This window comes from Oculina patagonica, chromosome 5, assembly GCF_052425735.1.
Source record: "Oculina patagonica isolate OP01 chromosome 5, crgOcupat, whole genome shotgun sequence".
Lineage (NCBI taxonomy): Eukaryota > Metazoa > Cnidaria > Anthozoa > Scleractinia > Oculinidae > Oculina > Oculina patagonica.
The window spans coordinates 8,247,459-8,264,759 of NC_135762.1; the positions used below are offsets into that span (position 1 = coordinate 8,247,459).

General features: G+C 39.9%; 1 protein-coding gene and 1 long non-coding RNA gene across 2 annotated transcripts; both read left to right on the top strand.

Annotated features, from left to right (window-relative positions):
- Positions 1-2,928: 2,928 nt before the first annotated feature.
- LOC144655341 (protein boule-like) lies at positions 2,929-12,615 on the top strand. Its single transcript, XM_078515580.1, has 10 exons — positions 2,929-3,059; positions 3,547-3,612; positions 4,536-4,630; positions 6,041-6,095; positions 6,914-6,973; positions 7,656-7,713; positions 8,099-8,178; positions 8,861-8,905; positions 9,556-9,623; positions 10,547-12,615. Exons 1-9 carry the CDS (start codon positions 3,039-3,041, stop codon positions 9,616-9,618), a joined length of 543 nt encoding a protein of 180 aa, XP_078371706.1. The 5' UTR covers positions 2,929-3,038; the 3' UTR covers positions 9,619-9,623; positions 10,547-12,615.
- A 2,551-nt stretch (positions 12,616-15,166) lies between these two features.
- On the top strand, positions 15,167-16,017 carry LOC144654201 (uncharacterized). Its single transcript, XR_013570872.1, has 2 exons — positions 15,167-15,327; positions 15,448-16,017. It is a non-coding gene; the product is annotated as an uncharacterized LOC144654201 (long non-coding RNA).
- The last annotated feature ends 1,284 nt before the right edge of the window (positions 16,018-17,301 follow it).

Here is a 17,301-nt window from a genome sequence, read left to right on the forward strand (position 1 = left end):
GATAACGTTTTTGGAAGGAGTAGCAATGGGAAGATATGCCCTAGTTTGTACGGTTCGCTTTTTTCAGTAGTTTTAGCCCTCTGCGTTTGCTCGAGCAGACATCATGCGCGAGTCTCTGATAGGAGTGCAATCCCCGAGTGTTGCAAATGATGCATTGGCTTTGCCTTTTTTAGTTTTAATTTAGTTGTCTTACAGTGTAGGTGGGCGTGGTTTGTAGGCTATACAGTTAACTTCTGAAATCGAACCAGTGGGACCGGCTTTAGCTATCCGTTTTAGACGAGGTATCCATTTATGGGAGCGCTTAGTTACAGTTAAACGTCTGGTAATTGCGGGACTGTACAAGCGACCACGTGTTCGCTCTTACAGAGGTTCGTCCTCGGGACCCAGAGGGCAGTTGACTGTAGAGAGAATCTGAAGTTCTTGCTTTACAACGGCACATTTTTTTGAAGTGCGCCCGGTTATAGACTTTCCCCCCGCCCCCACTAACTGCCCCTGGGTCTCCAAGCTTGCCAGAATTTACGAAACCCCAGCGAAAGTTCTTTCTACAAAATAAATTCAGTTAAAAGTTTAAGATTTTTATTTTACTATACAAAGCTTTAATAGTCTTTGTTTACAACTCCTCAAGATATTGTTGGTAATACGGTCGTATCTTGTCGTGCGGTGATGAAGGAAGGGTAGTCAGAGAGCGCTATAATAAGCCATTTTTACGAGGCACAATATTACTTTTAAATTGAAATAAGCCTCAGAACAACAGTTTACCAAGTTAGAAAACGCACCAAAGAAGGAATAACAAACCCAAAAGAAAAAAGATTGTTCAAAGTGAGGAAGACTAAGAAAGGTTACAAGCGGCAGCAGTTGGTGATGTTAATGTGTGGACCACAAGCTGAACGTGGGTAGAAGATCAGATTTTTGCGAGGAATCTGAAAGGAATTACTTGGAAATGGGAGACTGTTAATATTATTGGGGCATTAGAGACAACACATGGGGAGATTGCAGAATTTTCGGGATCACCGACCTTTATAACTGTGTGAAACAGCCTTTAGAGTTATTCGAATTATAGTAGAAGAAAATTGTAGATAGAACTTTGCAAATAAAGAAGCTATTTAAAACCACCGTAGATGTCCGGATGCTTTTGTCTGCAAGCGTTTCTCCTGAGCTCCCCACTTCTTCCATCCTATCCCCGTCCACACTCTAACCCGGGTATAGTCCCAGCCGCCTGGCAACAAAAAATCCCTTCTGTCTCCAAGATCCCCACCATCACCCCTCCCCCTCCGTCCGTCATTTGGATTCCATCGCTTTATTTGTAGGTTCACATGTAGAAGGCAAATTCTCCTTTTGCTTGCTATGTGGGACGACTTCTGATTTGTACAGGTAACTTGACTAAGAGATAGTTGGCTTACACTCACATTTAGGAAAACAAGCATGCTAATGGCTAGCAAAGGGTGTTTTAAAGGCAAAATTTATTGATTGGTCACCTTCGACGTTTATTTATAGCACTGATCTCATTCGCGCCAAAAGCCATTCAAAATCTGGGCGTGAAACTGATCAAAGAAGGCAAAAGAAGCACTAGCAGGGCTGCAGGCTCTTTGCTTTGATTGTAAATTCCTAAAAAAAATTGCAGATAATAGTCCAGCCATATGAAAGAAGCTTCTATAATGTGAACACAAAGCTGCAAACTGCCCTATTTTTCTAAGCAAGCGTGGTCGAGTGGTTAAGGGCGCTGGTGTTGTAATCTGGAGGTCCCCGGTTCAAGACCTGCCCTTGCCACTAGCTGGATTTGTTTCTCGGTTGTCCCGAGTTCAAATCCTCGACCACGCTTGTATATAGCCCTGGTCTGCCTCCTGCCAGTTGGGATTTTTACCTTGTTATGTTCATTTAAAAATATTGTTTGCTCTGTTTCAGTAACATGCCTGTAAACTAGCTATCTCGTAAAGATATGAAGCTAAGTGAATGACCACTATAAACACATTTATTTTTATTTTTATTTTTTTTAAGCAATTTTTTTCCTTGACACTATTTAATCAGTGTAACAAGTTACGATGCAGCACCATCTACTTGTGAGGCATGGCAACTCAACAGACGTCCAGTAAAAGTCTGGTGGGTCGCTTTTAGCCTTGATTATTTAAAATATATATATATATTCTTTTTGCTTTTTGAGGGAGTTTATCTTTTTCTACGCCCGATTTTAAAAATACTTGTTCATTTAGCTGTCCTAGCTGTCACTTCGTATTAACGCTGGCCATTTTTTTCAGTTTCGTTAAAACTGTAGTAAAAACGATATATTGACTGTTTGAGCGTTCATGGCGTCGACAGTCGATCGACAGGGGAAGACTCGCTAGATTGGTCAGAAAATATTAACTGAATGCTTTGTCGGACGGAAGACCTTTCTTTTTCCAGAAAGCAAAACCGAGAACGAAAGGAAAGCGCCGCATCCCGGCCACGTCTGCGATCCAACACACCTGCAGTTTGGACAAGATCACCTCAGCGTTGCTGTCGCAGGTAAATCTGTTTTGTCAATAAACATTGCACAGCGAAATCAATCACTTTAGGCTTTGCTGTTATTGATGGTATATTAAACGGTCCGTTTACTTCAGATTACGATCTGTACCTTTTTAGCGTTAATTTCTTTTGATTGGCATTTTCTGATCTGGGTAGAGATTTGAGTGATTGTTTTTGATTGAAACAATTTGCCCCGCCCATTCTAGCAATGTGGAAGGTCGCGTTGAAAATCCTTATAAATGTTCCTGAATATAAACAGATCGCCCTTTGGGCATCTTACTCAAGTCTTCTCGCAGTTTGAGCCTTTTCTTGTCATTTAGTAGTTTATTTGGTAGTTTTGGTCTTTATTGGTAAACATCGACTGAAAAATGGAAACTGACGCGTCGAGTGCGGGAAATTGACAAGCTTATCTCTAAAGTAGCCAATCACAGAGCGCGGTGAAGAAACCAAAAAGAGACTTTCTTTCACGTGCAGCATCAAAGCTTGCGCGCCACTGCAGTGGAAATTGATTTCGAGGACGTCTCGCGGAAACGGTAGAAATGAGCTCAACTACTACACCGGTAAGTATTTTTTGTTTATAGTTTTGGTTAAGGTTATCATGTAACCCATCTCTAGTGATAAATACATCTTGGGAGATTGATTGCAGCTTAGTTAATCCTCAATCGCGGCGACAAATCTTGTTAGCACCACAGAAGCGTCGATATCTTCTAAACTAAACTTGTTTGGAGTAGTAAAGGAAATAATCACTTGTACTCAGACGGAATAGGTACTTCTTTAGAGAGCATTTTGTCTTTTTATGCTACTCCAGTTTGTTTATCAAGAAAATAGAGATGGGAACGCGTCTTCGTCGAACCCGCCAATGTAGAAAGTCTAGAAAGTGTCAACTTGTAAGTGTAAATAATTACGTTAATATACGCCGGGAGAGTTTTTATGCGAAATGGATTAGATTAGCTGGAGCCCTGTTCTCATGCAACGTTGTTCGAATATCACAAAAAACTGGGGATCTTTATTTAAGAACTTATATATTTCTGGTTTTTCTTTTTCCAGGCACCATCAATTCCCGATGGGCAAGAAATTATAAACCGCGTTTTCATTGGGGGTCTCGCTCGTGATGTGAGTTGTATATGTGAATCATTTCTCTGTTTTAACCTGAGAGTTTTAGCAATAGCTGTGTAATTTCTGTTAGAGCTTCCTTTATTATCCGTGGTGAAGAAAAAGGAATTCTGATTATGTGTTCTTGGTGTCGATTGCTCTCGCGAACACATGCTGATTTCGCATTCCATCATGCGTGTTCTAGTCAATTTCAAATGGGCATGAAACATTACCGGGACGATTAACCCTTCGAGAAAAGTTATTAAATAATAATTCACCGTACTTTCTTTTCTACCTGTTAATTTATCTTCTAGCCAAATAACGGCCGTAACGCCGCCAGAGTGAAACGTCTGTCGCTAACGAGACTCCAGTGAGACGTGAAATGTACAAAAGCCGAGTCAGCAACTCTGATAACGTCCAAACATTTAATTCTCGAAAAAGCTGAGCGAGCGAAGTATAGATAATCAAACTAGTTTTTAGGAGACAGTGTTAAAATAAAATCCAATACTCGAGTGTAGGAATTTTGTTATCTTGACAAAAATATGTTGACCATGCCGTATTTTTATGTAGGTTACGCCGAAGCCATTTGGCGTGGCTTTCGAAAGTGCGCGGCTCTCTGGCGTACGGTTGTATAAATTGGCGTGTTTTAACTGGCGATCAGAAGACTTATTTTATTTGGGTTAGAATAATTTTAAACAAAAAAAATTGCGTATCTTTGGCGTGAGATGTACGCGGAATGGATCCTGGTATGTTGATAAAATCGCTTCGAAAACTAGACCAGTTTCCATGATCGCGTCACAGGGAAAAGTTCGAATGAAATCGATCCAATTATTCTTTAACAAATTATCTGCTTTGATTTTAGTACTGGCAGTTATTTACACTTTTCTAGTAACTTATTTGTGAATGTGGCTTTAACATAAGTTGTTGGGTTTTTTTTTTCACAGACAAGTGAGCTAGAACTGGAAAACTTTTTTGCAGCGTATGGTGAAGTTTCGGATGTCCGCATAGTGTGTGATCGGAAAACTGGTTATAACAAAGGGTAAGTTTATCCTCTTTGAATCTCTTTTTCGAGAAAACATGTTTCAGATTTTATTTCGAAAACTCGAAGACTGGCGACCTCACAGCGAGAAGGATCTTATCTAATGTGATTACTGCGCTTCGCTTGTTCCGCCTTGTAGCTTGAGGTGTGAAGTTGTCACGGCACTAATGGACCAACACATCTCGTCTCATGTTTTACGCCTTTCTTTGTCAATCAATTTAATGCTTTTACAGCTCACGTAATTTTTAAAGAAGAACTGCTGGTTTTAAATTAAAGGTTTGTTTAGCAGGTTTTGCAGCTTTGCAATAACTTTTGCTTGAGGTCATCGATAAAGCGGTTGATCTAAGATTACAAGCTCAAGTGCGATTCGTTTCGGAACGTCCTTTTGAGGCCTTTAATCCGATTAAATGGTTGAGGTACTTCACGCCTTCGCTGTTATGGATACCGGTAATATCTGTCATTGATTTATTTAAAGGAACAATTGAAGTCTTATCCTTCTTGACATTTTCGGTCTGTGATTTTGTCATTTAGCTGTATATTAGAATTTCCACTCAAAATTCCAAAGGCAATCTACCGTAATGATTCGATTAAGCGCCCTCCTTCCAATAAGCGCCCCCTTCCGAATAGGCGCCCCCCTTCAAATGTGTTTTTGTCAATAAGCGCCCCTGTTCCAATAAGCGCCCCCATTCAAATAAGCGCCCCCACTCTTATAAGCGCCCATATTCTAATAAGCACCCCTATTGTAGATAACTGCCCCGACTGATAGATAAACTACTCATAAACATTCACCGTACCGTACATGTATATTTTTACTGCTTAAATGTACAATTCTTTTAAAAGTAACTAAACTTACTGTTACAGTTTCTGTTATTGTTAGTTAATTTTATATTTATTAAAGTTTTGTTTTGAAACATTTGGTTGTTTCTCAAAAAGTTAAATAAGCGCCCTGTCTCGAATAAGCGCCCTGTCTCGAATAAGCGCCCTCCTTTGAGGGACCGAAAGTAAATAAGCGCCCCGGCGCTAAATCGAATCATTACGGTAAATGGAAAAAAGTTTATGCTTCACTCATATCTGTACAGTACCTAGAGTCATCAAGATTTCGATCAGGAATTCAGCCCCCAGGAGGTATTCAAAGAAAAATGCGACAGGGTGCACACCCCTCCCTTTGCCCTTTCTGCCCCCTGCTAGGTATGGCCCTGCTGCGTACTCTCCTTTTGGTGCCTTCCTACTTAAAAACCTAATAAAACCCCTGTCAAAATGTTTAGAAAGTTGAGGTTCTTTTTATGACCAGTAACCCCTCTGACCCCTGAGAAAAAGTGAGGCTGGTAAGGCTCTATACAGCAGATGTACAGATCCATTGCAGACCTATGTAGTTGCATTAGTTGTTTATCAGGCATTTTCCATTTGCAGATACGGCTTTGTAACCTTCACTACCACACAAGCTCGTGATGCATTATTAGAGAAGGTAAATGCATATGCCAGCATTTTTTTTTTTTTCTTGTTGGAAAATAGTTATACTGTAGATAATTTCTTACTTTCTAATGACTCTAAACCCATCAACTTCCAGTGTTGTCGCTAAGGGCCAGATGTCGGCTAATTTCACCAGCTAAAAGAGCACTTAAATCCAGCTGAAATTTCACGTGAAAACAAAGACCAACTGGGCTTGTTGATAAGTAGGCTTAGAGTTTTCTTAGCTACATCCCTGCAACTTCTGCTGTGCCATGTTTTTTGAGGCCAACATGTTTTCCCATCTCTATATGGCATCTTTGTTTGGAGGGCAAATAAACCAATCTGAATCTGTCATTTGTGCATATATTTGGTAGTTTTTAGAGGGTATCAGAAAGGCTGCCTTTTACCCAACCACATGGAAATCAGCAAAGAACCAGACTCGTGTCTCATGCACATGTCTCAAGATACGGCCAGTTTTCTGTACAAATATCTGCCTGACGTAAATGGTAACTACAGATCATGTTGACTGTAGGAAGTCTTGTTCGATATTTCGGCCAATTTATCGGTCTACAGTCAGTTTACACATTGACCGATAGTCGGGCTATAGTCATTTGACACTCTGTTGATAGTCGTCAATTATCAGCTGTGTTGGTAGACTATTGATCAAGTATTGCCGACTTTCGGCCAACTCTCGTATAGTCAGTCAACACTCATAGTCTACCGACACTTACGAAACAAATTGAACAGCAGACAAACATCTTATTTCCAATAACTGAACCCTCTTCTGCCATCACACTTATTCAATTAAATATAATATTGCCCCACTCATTGCAGGGAACAATAGATTACAAAGGTGGGAGGAAGCTTCGCCTAAGAAAAGCAGTCAAAAAAGAGGTATGGAACATAAGTTTGAAATCTGGACCTTCTTTTCTGTACAACTTTGACTCGTTTTGACCATTGGTTGCATGTGCTCTGGTTCTGCATTCTCCAAGTAGCTATATATATTAGCGACCCAGATGACACGAGATGAGACAGTACGAGTACGACCTGGAACGACACAATTGTATCCCCCATCCTCCGTAAACACATAAAAAACAAGGGAAAGATTGGGTGAGTGATTAGGAGGCACACGAATGGGACGACTCGTACCTCTCGTACACGTAGTCCAATCTGAAGGTTGCTATTAACATGCCTGGGGGGGGGGGGGGGGTACTCCCTATAATGGCCTGAAAGGGGTACCTTTTGCATGCTTCAGGTATATAAAACAGGGCGGCAGATAACAGTCGGTCATTGTACACTGGCCGACCAAAATTTGTTCATGTCCGACGAAATTCAAAGTGTGGTCGGACATGATGTCCGGACAATTTTTTGATCGTAATTAAATCATTTTATGGCAACAATAAATAAAATTCAACCTTTTGTTTTTGGTGATGTCTGACCAAAATTTTCTTTTGTCCGACCAAGATGGGGTCTTAATAGGACATAATTATGTCCTTTCAAATGAGAAAAAATTATTTGCAGCCCTGATAAAAGGGAAGGGATTTCACAAGTTTGGTCTTGTTTTGTTATTCTTTAGACAGGTGGGCAGTTCTTTTCACTGAACAACGGCAGCATCAATACATCACAGAATGGAGGTTAGTATCAAATAAGTGTCTCATTACTTGTATAAGGTTCACAAAATGAGGGAACCTGGGTACCGGCAATTAATGTTGGGGCAATTAACCCTGCCATGGACTAGCATCCACAATGGGTGGAGTAGAAATACTCCAAGTCGCCTCATGCTACAGAAACAAGGATAATATAATGTATGGGCCACTGGGCTCAACGCAGACTTCACCTACCAGAATCCTTCACTTGTCCTTTTTATCATTTTAATCAGAGCAGTTGTTTTCTTGATGCTACTGTGGACTCAAAATTTAAATAATAAAGGAAAAGTGAAGTGAATTCTGGTAGTTGCAGTCAAATAACGACATTGTGCAAATGTGCTATTTTAACTGCAGGTTCTTCTCTTTTCTTTAGGCATAGGTGGACAAATTGTGCTGGTTCCTGTGATGGAACCAGCACCAGCTCCAGCACCAACCCCAATACAACAGAATCCGGTAAGTTCATATACCGTAAAATTCCGGTTATAAGCCCCCCCGCTTAACCCCCCCCCCCCCGGTTATAGGCCCACCTACCTGGAAACAAAAAAATACATCCGATTATAAGCTCCCCCCCCCCCCGGATATAAGCCCCCCTCTACCGGATGACAGTACTGAACAGGGCTAAATGTTGCTTTATTATGCTTTTTTAACTTAAAAACATATTTCAGTCAACACTCCCATGACACTTTTCGAAACGGTTTTTTCATTCCGCTTATAAGCCCCTCTGCCAATAGGCCCACCCAAAACCCCTTACGAAGTTGTATAAGCCCAGGGCTTATAACCGGAATTCTACGGTATGCTGATCTAGTGCTAATGTTTTGTTCTATTTTTCTTCGAAAGATCTCATAGATTGGTAAAGGCAGTGCACTAAAAATTGCCATCAGACCATAGCGGTTGACATCATTTTTAGTGGTTTAAATTTCAGGGTTGTCCAATTTGTATTGTATTGTATCAGGTGTTTCATGAGTCATGAGTAATAAAAAATTACTAAACAAGATTCATCTGTCCAAGCATTAACACAAAACCTTTTCTCACTGACGCCAGAGTATTTAAGACTTTTCTGGGTCTAATATATATGCCATCTCCCATTTATTACAGAACTTAAAATAATTTTAAATGTTTTTGTTTTTCTGTTTAGGTGTGCTATATTCAGCAGCCGAATGTCAACTATCATAATTTTATGGTATGTTATGTTTTAACAATATTTTTGGTGGCAAGTGTCCCTATGATTCAAAATTTCCACAATAAGTAAGGTCAGGCCTTTGATTGTTCATGTTAAGATTTGTTTCAGTCAGGCATAAGAAAAGTGCTCTGGAGTTTAATCTTGGTCATTTTCAATAGGGAGGCATGCATAGTGGCCTAATCGGTTAACGTGCTGGACTCCAGATCAAACAGTGTGTGTCAAGCCCTGGACGGGGTATTTGGGTTGTGTTCTTGGGCAAGACACTTTACTCGCACAGTGCCTCTGTCTACCAAGGTGTATAAATGGGTACCGGCAAAATAATGCTGGAGGGGGGGGGGGGTAACCCTGCGATGGACTAGCATCCTGTCCAGGGGGGAGTAGAAATATTCCTAGTCACTTAGTGCTACAGAAACCGGGATAAGCTCCGGCAGCATGGGCCACTTGGCTTAAAACTCACTTTACCTACCTATTTCCAACGTGACTGAGCAAAAGGCTAGATGCGGTGTTTCAGGTTTGACAGGGGTCACATGTCAGAAACCTGACCCAGCAAATTAATAGAAAACTTTTAATTGGTGCAAGCAGCGGAAATTTGACTCACTGGAATCCCTAGAAATTTAAAGGGTTAACAATTTGTCTGTGTTTTGTACCAGGCACAGCAGTATAACTGGACAAATTGCCCCCCAACTGGTCAAGTTTATTACTATTATTATTAAAAAAGGTAAGTTATAACCAAATGCTAAGAATACCATGATATTCTGGTTATAAGCCCTAGGCTTATACAACTTTGTATTAGGGGTTTTGGGTGGGCTTATAAACGGAGGGGCTTATATCTGGGAGGGCTTATAGGCGGAATAAAAAAATGTTTCGAAACAAACCACGGCAGCGTTGATCGAAATACGTTTTTAAGTTTAAAGTCATAACAAAGCAACATTTAGCCCTGGTCAGTACTGTCATCCGGCAGAGGGGAGCTTATATCCGGGGGGGGGGGAGGGGGGGGGCTTATAACTGGATGTATTTTTTTGTTTCCAGGTAGATGGGCCTATAACCAGGGGGGGGGGGGGCTCATAAGTGGGGGGGGGGGGCTTATAACTGCAATTTTACAGTATACAATATAACTGTTTACTTGTGCACAGATAATTTCTGTTCTGGAAGTCTATTTTGTAATGTAGCTTAGAAGTTTTCCAAAGACGTCCAAAGTATTCCAAAGAGGTCCCGAACATATCCCGATCCCAGTGTGTGGACATGTTTTGCTAAACACGACCTCGTTCCCAATGCTTTTCTTGTCAAAACTCTGAGATTTGAGGAAAGTATCGTCATTTACTCATTTTAAATGGATTTTTCATTTCTCACAGTGGTTTGAGTTTACATATTTTTGGAAAGTGTGTCGGTTATGGTTATAAATAACTCGCATTTTTCAACTAGAGGTGAGAAATTGGTTCGTAAGGGTGGGTTGGCGTGAGATCGAAGTTTTCAACTTGCAGGCGTGAGAGTTGGCCAGTATATCATTGCATCGTGTTCTTGGGCAAGATACAAGTGAATAAAGGGGTAGAAGCAAATTAAATCCTGGGAGGTAACCCTGTGATGAACTAGAATCCGTTCCCATCCAGTTAATCATCCATTTTTTTTTTCTTGTCTTTCTAGATTGTGTCAGGGTTTTACTGAAACTGAAAAAACTACAAATGATAAATTACATTTCATCACGTTTTTCCTTCTTAGCAGTTCAAGGGTTTTAGCTTTTTATCCAAGATATTCACACTTGTGGTTTTCTTACAGAGTCTCGTTTGGAATAAATAATTTTAAATTATTCTGTCTCTGTTGCAAGGAGACCATAGCTCTGGGTAGTTGCCAGTAGGTCAACTGTTGTCGTACGTAAACTTTGTCCAAACTGGATGATATGTGGCTGATTTAAGCAGTATATAAGCAGATAATTTTGCATCAGTGTTTTGCGTAGCTGTGTCATTTGATTGAGCTTGATTATTGCATTTAAAATAATTAAATGCAAAGGTGCACTCTAAAATGGGAAATAGAGAAGCTGAAATGATAAAGTGGCTCCAAATTAATGGAACTTTTTTTGTGAGATTTTGATGTTCCAAAAAGCTGGAAAACAATATGAAAAATCAACATGTTTTGCAACTTTTTTCTTAAAATGTCTTGGTTTGCAAGATGTACATGTAAAAAAGAAGACTAACGTTCTGCTACAAAATGCATGCATCGACTAAAATTATCTCAATTATAATTATGATAATCAAGCTGAACAGACGGTAAGAAAGGATTAGGTTTAAATCGAAGTGGAGGTGAATGTTTGGAATCAATGGTAAATTATGTTATACTTTCTGCACCTTAAATAATATGCAAACTCTGAATTAAGGTACAATCAGAAGTTGTGGCATTTTAGGCTGCCATCAGCTACCGGTATTTATTTATTTCGTAGATATCTCATGATCAGGAAGCAAAGAACTTTTGCTTAACAAAAAAGTTTATCTTTGGAGGGTTCAAAAGGTCGCATGCCAGTGAATTGTGATTAGTGGATTTCAATCAATTTGTTGTTTCTTTTTTAGGGTCTGTCATTCATCATAATTACGATTGACAGCACTGCAAATACTCAATCTTTGTGTTTTAAACTTCAGGGTTTGTGTGTTATTGAAAGGTGCAGTAAGTTGGTAAAATACCAAGTCGTCTGTTTTCAGTGCACTTTTGTTTATTGTGGAAGGGGGTAGGGGGTCTGAACCTCCTCTACCTTTTACTCCCGTCTCCCGTACCTTTTACTTCCGCCCCTTACTGTAGCTATTGTCTCCTCTTTGTTCCATATCTATTGCAAAATATAATGAAATGTTGCGAATTGTTACTCGTTTTCTCCCGATTCCCGCCACCTTAAGAATCCTACTTCCTGCCCTCTGTCCTCCTGCATCCCTCCCCTTTTCTCCCAGGCTCCTACCCCCTGTCCCCCTCCACTTTATAAATTCATAGTTTGTGATTAATAACCCCAAATGAATCTAATCTTTAATACTGATTATAAAGAAGTTGTGTTTAAACAACATAATTATTAATTAATTATGATGCATCAATTGAATGTTAATTATAATTAATTGAGGAAAACATAATCAATTTTGATAGTAATAATTGATGAATTTAAATGAGTAAATTATGATCATAAGTGGTGTTATTAGATTGTCAGGGAATCATGTAATCAGTAATAATTAATGAATTTAGAATCAGTAACAATTATTAGTGCTGTTATTAGATTGCCAATAGGATAATTAATTATGTGATCAAGTTATAATTGATGAATTAAGAATTATCAGAAATAATTATAAGTGCTGTTATTAGTTTATCTGTAAATCATTGTTAATTATGTGATCAATAATTAGTAAATTTGGAATCAAAAATAATTATTAATGCTGTTATTAGATTATCGGGGAGTCATAATTATGTGATCAATAATAATTAGTGAATTTAGAATCAGAATAATTATTAGTGCTGTTATATAGTCAGGAGAATCATTGTTAATTATGCAACCAATTTTGTCTTGCACTTCATTGTTAGTTTTAGCTGCTGTCTGCCTTATTTAATGCAAACATTCATGCAGATCACAAAGCAACATGGTTTTATTTTGTACATTATCTTTTACAACATTCTTAGTTTTTACCTTCTTGAAAAGAGTTTCGACTATTTTTATGCTGGGCGTATTTTGAATGCTTGTCAGTCCCATATTAAAAAAGGATTTTATTGAACGACTAGTGTGAATTTTTTGTTGTTGTTGGCTATCGGGGGTACCTTCTTTCATCATCTCCCCCGGGGGAGGTGCTCTCTGAAAATTTCGGGGAGAAAGGGGTGTTACGGTGCGCTTGCTGAAACCTTTACCCATTACGATTCTCAATAACCTATCCACACTAGAGCGCGCCCCTGGGATCTGCTTCGGTTTGCGTAAATATTTGAAAAGAATTTTTAACTTTCAACGTTTTTTAAATCGCCCTTCCAATAATTATACCTAATTGCTCACCTGAATGCACAAACCATACCTAAGTTCAGACCAAAACGGCTCGTAAACCATATCCTTTGGCCGGGTGCAAAGGAGCCTAGCCAGTCTTGTCCTTTCTGTCAGCGAATGAGCCGCGCAAAATACGGAGCCCGAAAATACTAAAATAAGTAGAGGGGAGGAACAGTCTGCATGAGTCTTAACTGTGGAATGTGCATAAGTGAACCACTCACAAGTCAGAAATTAACACTGTCACATGTTTTAACTGGCTTGTCGAGTTACCCAATCAGGGATAATGGAGGGCAGAGAAAAGGTGTTGTCTAAAGGGGGGAAAGGATCGAAGTACCTAAATCTCTCCCTCGTTTTGCCTTCCAACTTTTTCCCTTTCGCGATCAGCGCCCAATCATCGTGTTAACAGGTACAACTGTACCTCCCCTTTAGTTTTCAGACGCTCAATATCGCTGACTTCATGTAATTGTTATAGTAACAGGAGCAAACGTTCTGACTGTTTGGATGTTCCATTTCGTGTTCAAAACAAGAACGATCACCGTTTGAGCTGTACTGGTACTTTTTAACTGGTAAAAACTAGATAGCTGCTTATCAGAAAATGATTTAGCACCTCCGCTACCTCGTAGGGTAGGGTGCCACGCCCACAAAACAAATTTCCGAAGATCTTTCCCGTCACTTTTACAGGGGAGTCTTCGCTCCCTTCCTGTGGTGTGGCACAAACCTCCGTCGAGTAGAATGTAAAAGTGACGGGACACACGTACTTTTGCCCCTGAAAGATACCAAGGTAGGGTGACACTGACCAGCCAATCCGCGAACTGCGTCACAGACAGTCTACAGCTGGACTTACATATTGACCGTTTGTGACACGTCTTGGTTAACCCACAGGCTAGCTGCCAGTAGCCACGCCCCAGGAAAAAAGTACCATAAAATTCCGGCTTAATATTGTTCAAAAGTTGTTGTTTTTTTGGGGGGGGGGGGGGGGGGGGAAAAAAAGAAAGTTGCGGAAATGTTTGGGTTTATTCGAAAGTATTTGGAAAAGATGTCACGTTCGAAGGTCCTCGAAAAATTTTATGTGCGTACACGAATGTGGAGGTCTCATTTTCGGGGAAGGAAGGCTTATAATTTTACAGTATCAATCTTCCGCGGGAAGGAAGATGGCGACTGGTACATTTACCCTTGATTCTTTAAAGCGCAGGAAAATCCTTAAAAGGCTTGTAAAAAAGCGCACAGAAAAGTTCTAACTTCAAATCTAGCGAACACAAAGTTTTTAGTACAGGGTTATTTCGCAAAGATATAGCTTTTCTGTTCCTGTTGACTGTGAGCTGTGTTAGTTTTGTGGTAAGATGTACAACCGCCATATTATTCCCTACGGTGGATTCTTGACAAATAGTCCCTGTTCATTTACGGCTTATTATTTTTCTAAGAGAAACTGGAGTTAACGACCTCCAGCCTTCCAGTGAATTTGGTTTTAGTAACCATCCCTCCTCTCCACTAGGCACTGATCAGGCCCTTGTAAGGAACTGCGCGCTCCACTGGTTACACTGTGCAGGGTCCCAAAGGGTTTAGGCTTCGGAGCTCCAAGACTCCCCCCCCCCCCCCCCCCGCCCACCCAAACGGGGCTCCAAGCTCGGTGGCAAAACATTTATAGGGCCCCACATACTGCAGTGGGAGGCCGGGTACCGTTGTCATATTGCAGGGGGGCAGGTACCCTGCGATGGACAAGCATCATTCAGGGGGAAATAGAAATATTCCTAGGCGCTTAATGCTACAGAATCCAGGATAAGATCTGGCAAAAATGGGCAACTTTGGCTCGAGGCTTCCCTACATATTAGTATTTAAGGTTCCGAGAAGGCACCTACTGATGTCAGGAACGTGTGTTATGCCAGTGATGTAAAATATTCAGTTTTGTAACAAGATATTTTACCCGGTCGCGTGTGAGAGCATAATTTTCCATGGTTGCAGCCAAATATTACATATAGGGTCTTCCGCAGATCTTCATTAAACAAAAAATATACTGTTCGTTCGTTTTTGTGGGAGAGCATAGTTTCTAATGGTTTCTTTTTGTTCTGCCAGGGAGCTTGTGACGGCCTCGCGAGGCGCGCGAGTTTAACTCGCAAATATCGACGCTTCACGCAAACGGAACTAGCTTTCTGTTATAATATATGCAAGTTCTGACTAAATAAAATACTTCTACAGCACTTGAACCTAAGAGATGAGAGTCTAAATAATGATAATTACCAATTTCGGGTAGGTTACATGCATGGAAACACACGTTTTGGAGTCAGTGCAAAGAGAGTACAAAATGTACCCACAGCCCTCCCCCGTGAGTACGATTGTGATACATTCGTGAAAGGAAGGTCACACGACCCGACCGCATAGGCGCAGTTTTATAATAGCAGAGAGATTTTCCATCGATAATTGAAGAATATTGGCATAGGTAAGTCAAGTATATTGGTCGGATTTTCACTGACTATAAAACCGCAGAGTTAAGCTTGCTTTGCGCTTGTTTATAAAACGAACTGTGTTGTAACAATCTTTATATCGATCTCGTTTGTAGGGAACAATGAATGTTTTGTGGGCGATCATCTGGTTTCTTTGCCTGTGGTTTCTTGCTTGGCCCGTTGGATTCTTCTGTGCCGGTTGGTACGTCTGTTTATCGCCATTTGAAGCTTGTATAGAAGCCATAAAAACCTTAACAGAGCTATTGATGCGTGGCGTGAAATTGCCTCTCGAGGTCGCTCAACACATGGTGGAGGGCAAGCAGGGATGGTAGTTTGTCGTCTTTCAAGTGTGTTTGGATCAAGATTGACACCCTGTAGCAGCGTGGAATATTTTATTCATGGACTTGCAAGATCGTAGAATGTAACTAGAGTAGAGAAATTATTATTGTGGCTGTTTATTGCTTTGAATCGGAACTTTCGTTTGCAAATTGAAACTGACTGTATCTCTTGTAATCTGTTATACTCCATGCATTTATCATTATTCACCTTTCGAAATTAATCAGATACATTTAGATACTCAGATGAGTTTCTAAAGGCTAATTCCTGGTAAGATTATCTAGACTTTGTTCAATTCGAAGCCTTCAACGGAAGGCGTGTTTTTGAATAAAATTACAATTATAATTAAAGCATAATGGGTTTTTTTTTGTGTGTGTGTGTGTGTGTGTGCATTCAAATCGGACTAATTTTTCTGCCTATCTCAGCTGGGTATCTTGCTTAAAGAGATTTGCAGGTTCCTGCTTCATTTTTTCCATAAATATCGGTGTAGCAATAGAGCTCGTGACTGCAGGTTGATGCAAAGAAAACACCTTTGCCAACATCGACAAGCACCTTGTGTTTGTCACATGTTTATTCAGGGTTTTATCGTGCATACAAAATTTCTTAACAATATGCAAATTCATTTTTATTCCATACGGTGTCATGCGTTCTTCTTTTGAAAAGTTTTTAATTAATCGAACGATTTCAGTTAATGTAACAAATTTTACTTTGCACGTCAAAAACCGAAAGTTTTAAAAGGCGGTTTTTTTTCACATCCCGTCTGTCATGCAATCACTCGTGTGTCACGCACACATTTTCTCGAATTTTCGGATCGAAACATCAAATGACTACAATTACCACCCGGAGTGAACAAGATACAGCAAAATACATTGCACCCGGGTATTGAATATATTTATTTTATCTATTTAATAAATATTAATCGTACCTTCTGCTGATAAACCGAGTGACGCTATGTGGTTAAAAATGGTTTTTTAAAGTAGATTCTGATATTAGGGACGAACCATTATTTTTTTGGAGGGGGGGGGGGGGATGAAAAATATTGAAAAAAATTGTTTGCAGGGCCTGGAAAGACAAAATAAATTGTTTGCAAAAACGATATGTATAACAAAAAATAGTAAGAATTTCGAAAAAAAATGTTTGCAGAGGTTCCAAACTAAAAAAAAAAATTTGCAGAGGAAAATTTTTCATCCCCCCCCCCCCCCTCCAAGAAAATAATGGTCCGTCCCTTAACGGGCGGGGGTTCACATAGCATAGCAAGATAAACGACAGCCAGAAATACGTCTGTGTTCGCGGTCTAGGGTTCACATGGATTTGAATGAAATTTTAAGTGGTTTATACAGGAGGGCTACATAGAGAAAAAAAAATTGAAACACCACCAGACATTTGATCCCAATGAAAGAGCACTCCAGGTTGTCAGGGCTGTTTTAGTGTCCATCCACTAAGTTTCAACTTCAAATTCTAATTTTTTCATTATTTCTTATATCTCTAAATTTTACAAATCCTTTGAGAAAAACAATTTCCTCCAAAACATTCCCAAATTATCACCCAAAAAATTTCAAAACACCCGAAAAAATAGGTTTTGTGAGATGAGCAGAGGGTTTTTGGATTGTGTGGAACAAAAGGTGAACGAGATA

Excerpts from the sequence above, each read along its gene's own strand:
- LOC144655341 (XM_078515580.1), top strand. The coding sequence starts at position 3,039 with ATGAGCTCAACTACTACACCG. Across the intron at positions 6,974-7,655 it reads GAAAAGCAGTCAAAAAAGAG|ACAGGTGGGCAGTTCTTTTC; the intron begins GTATGGAACATA and ends GTTATTCTTTAG. Across the intron at positions 7,714-8,098 it reads CAATACATCACAGAATGGAG|GCATAGGTGGACAAATTGTG; the intron begins GTTAGTATCAAA and ends TCTTTTCTTTAG.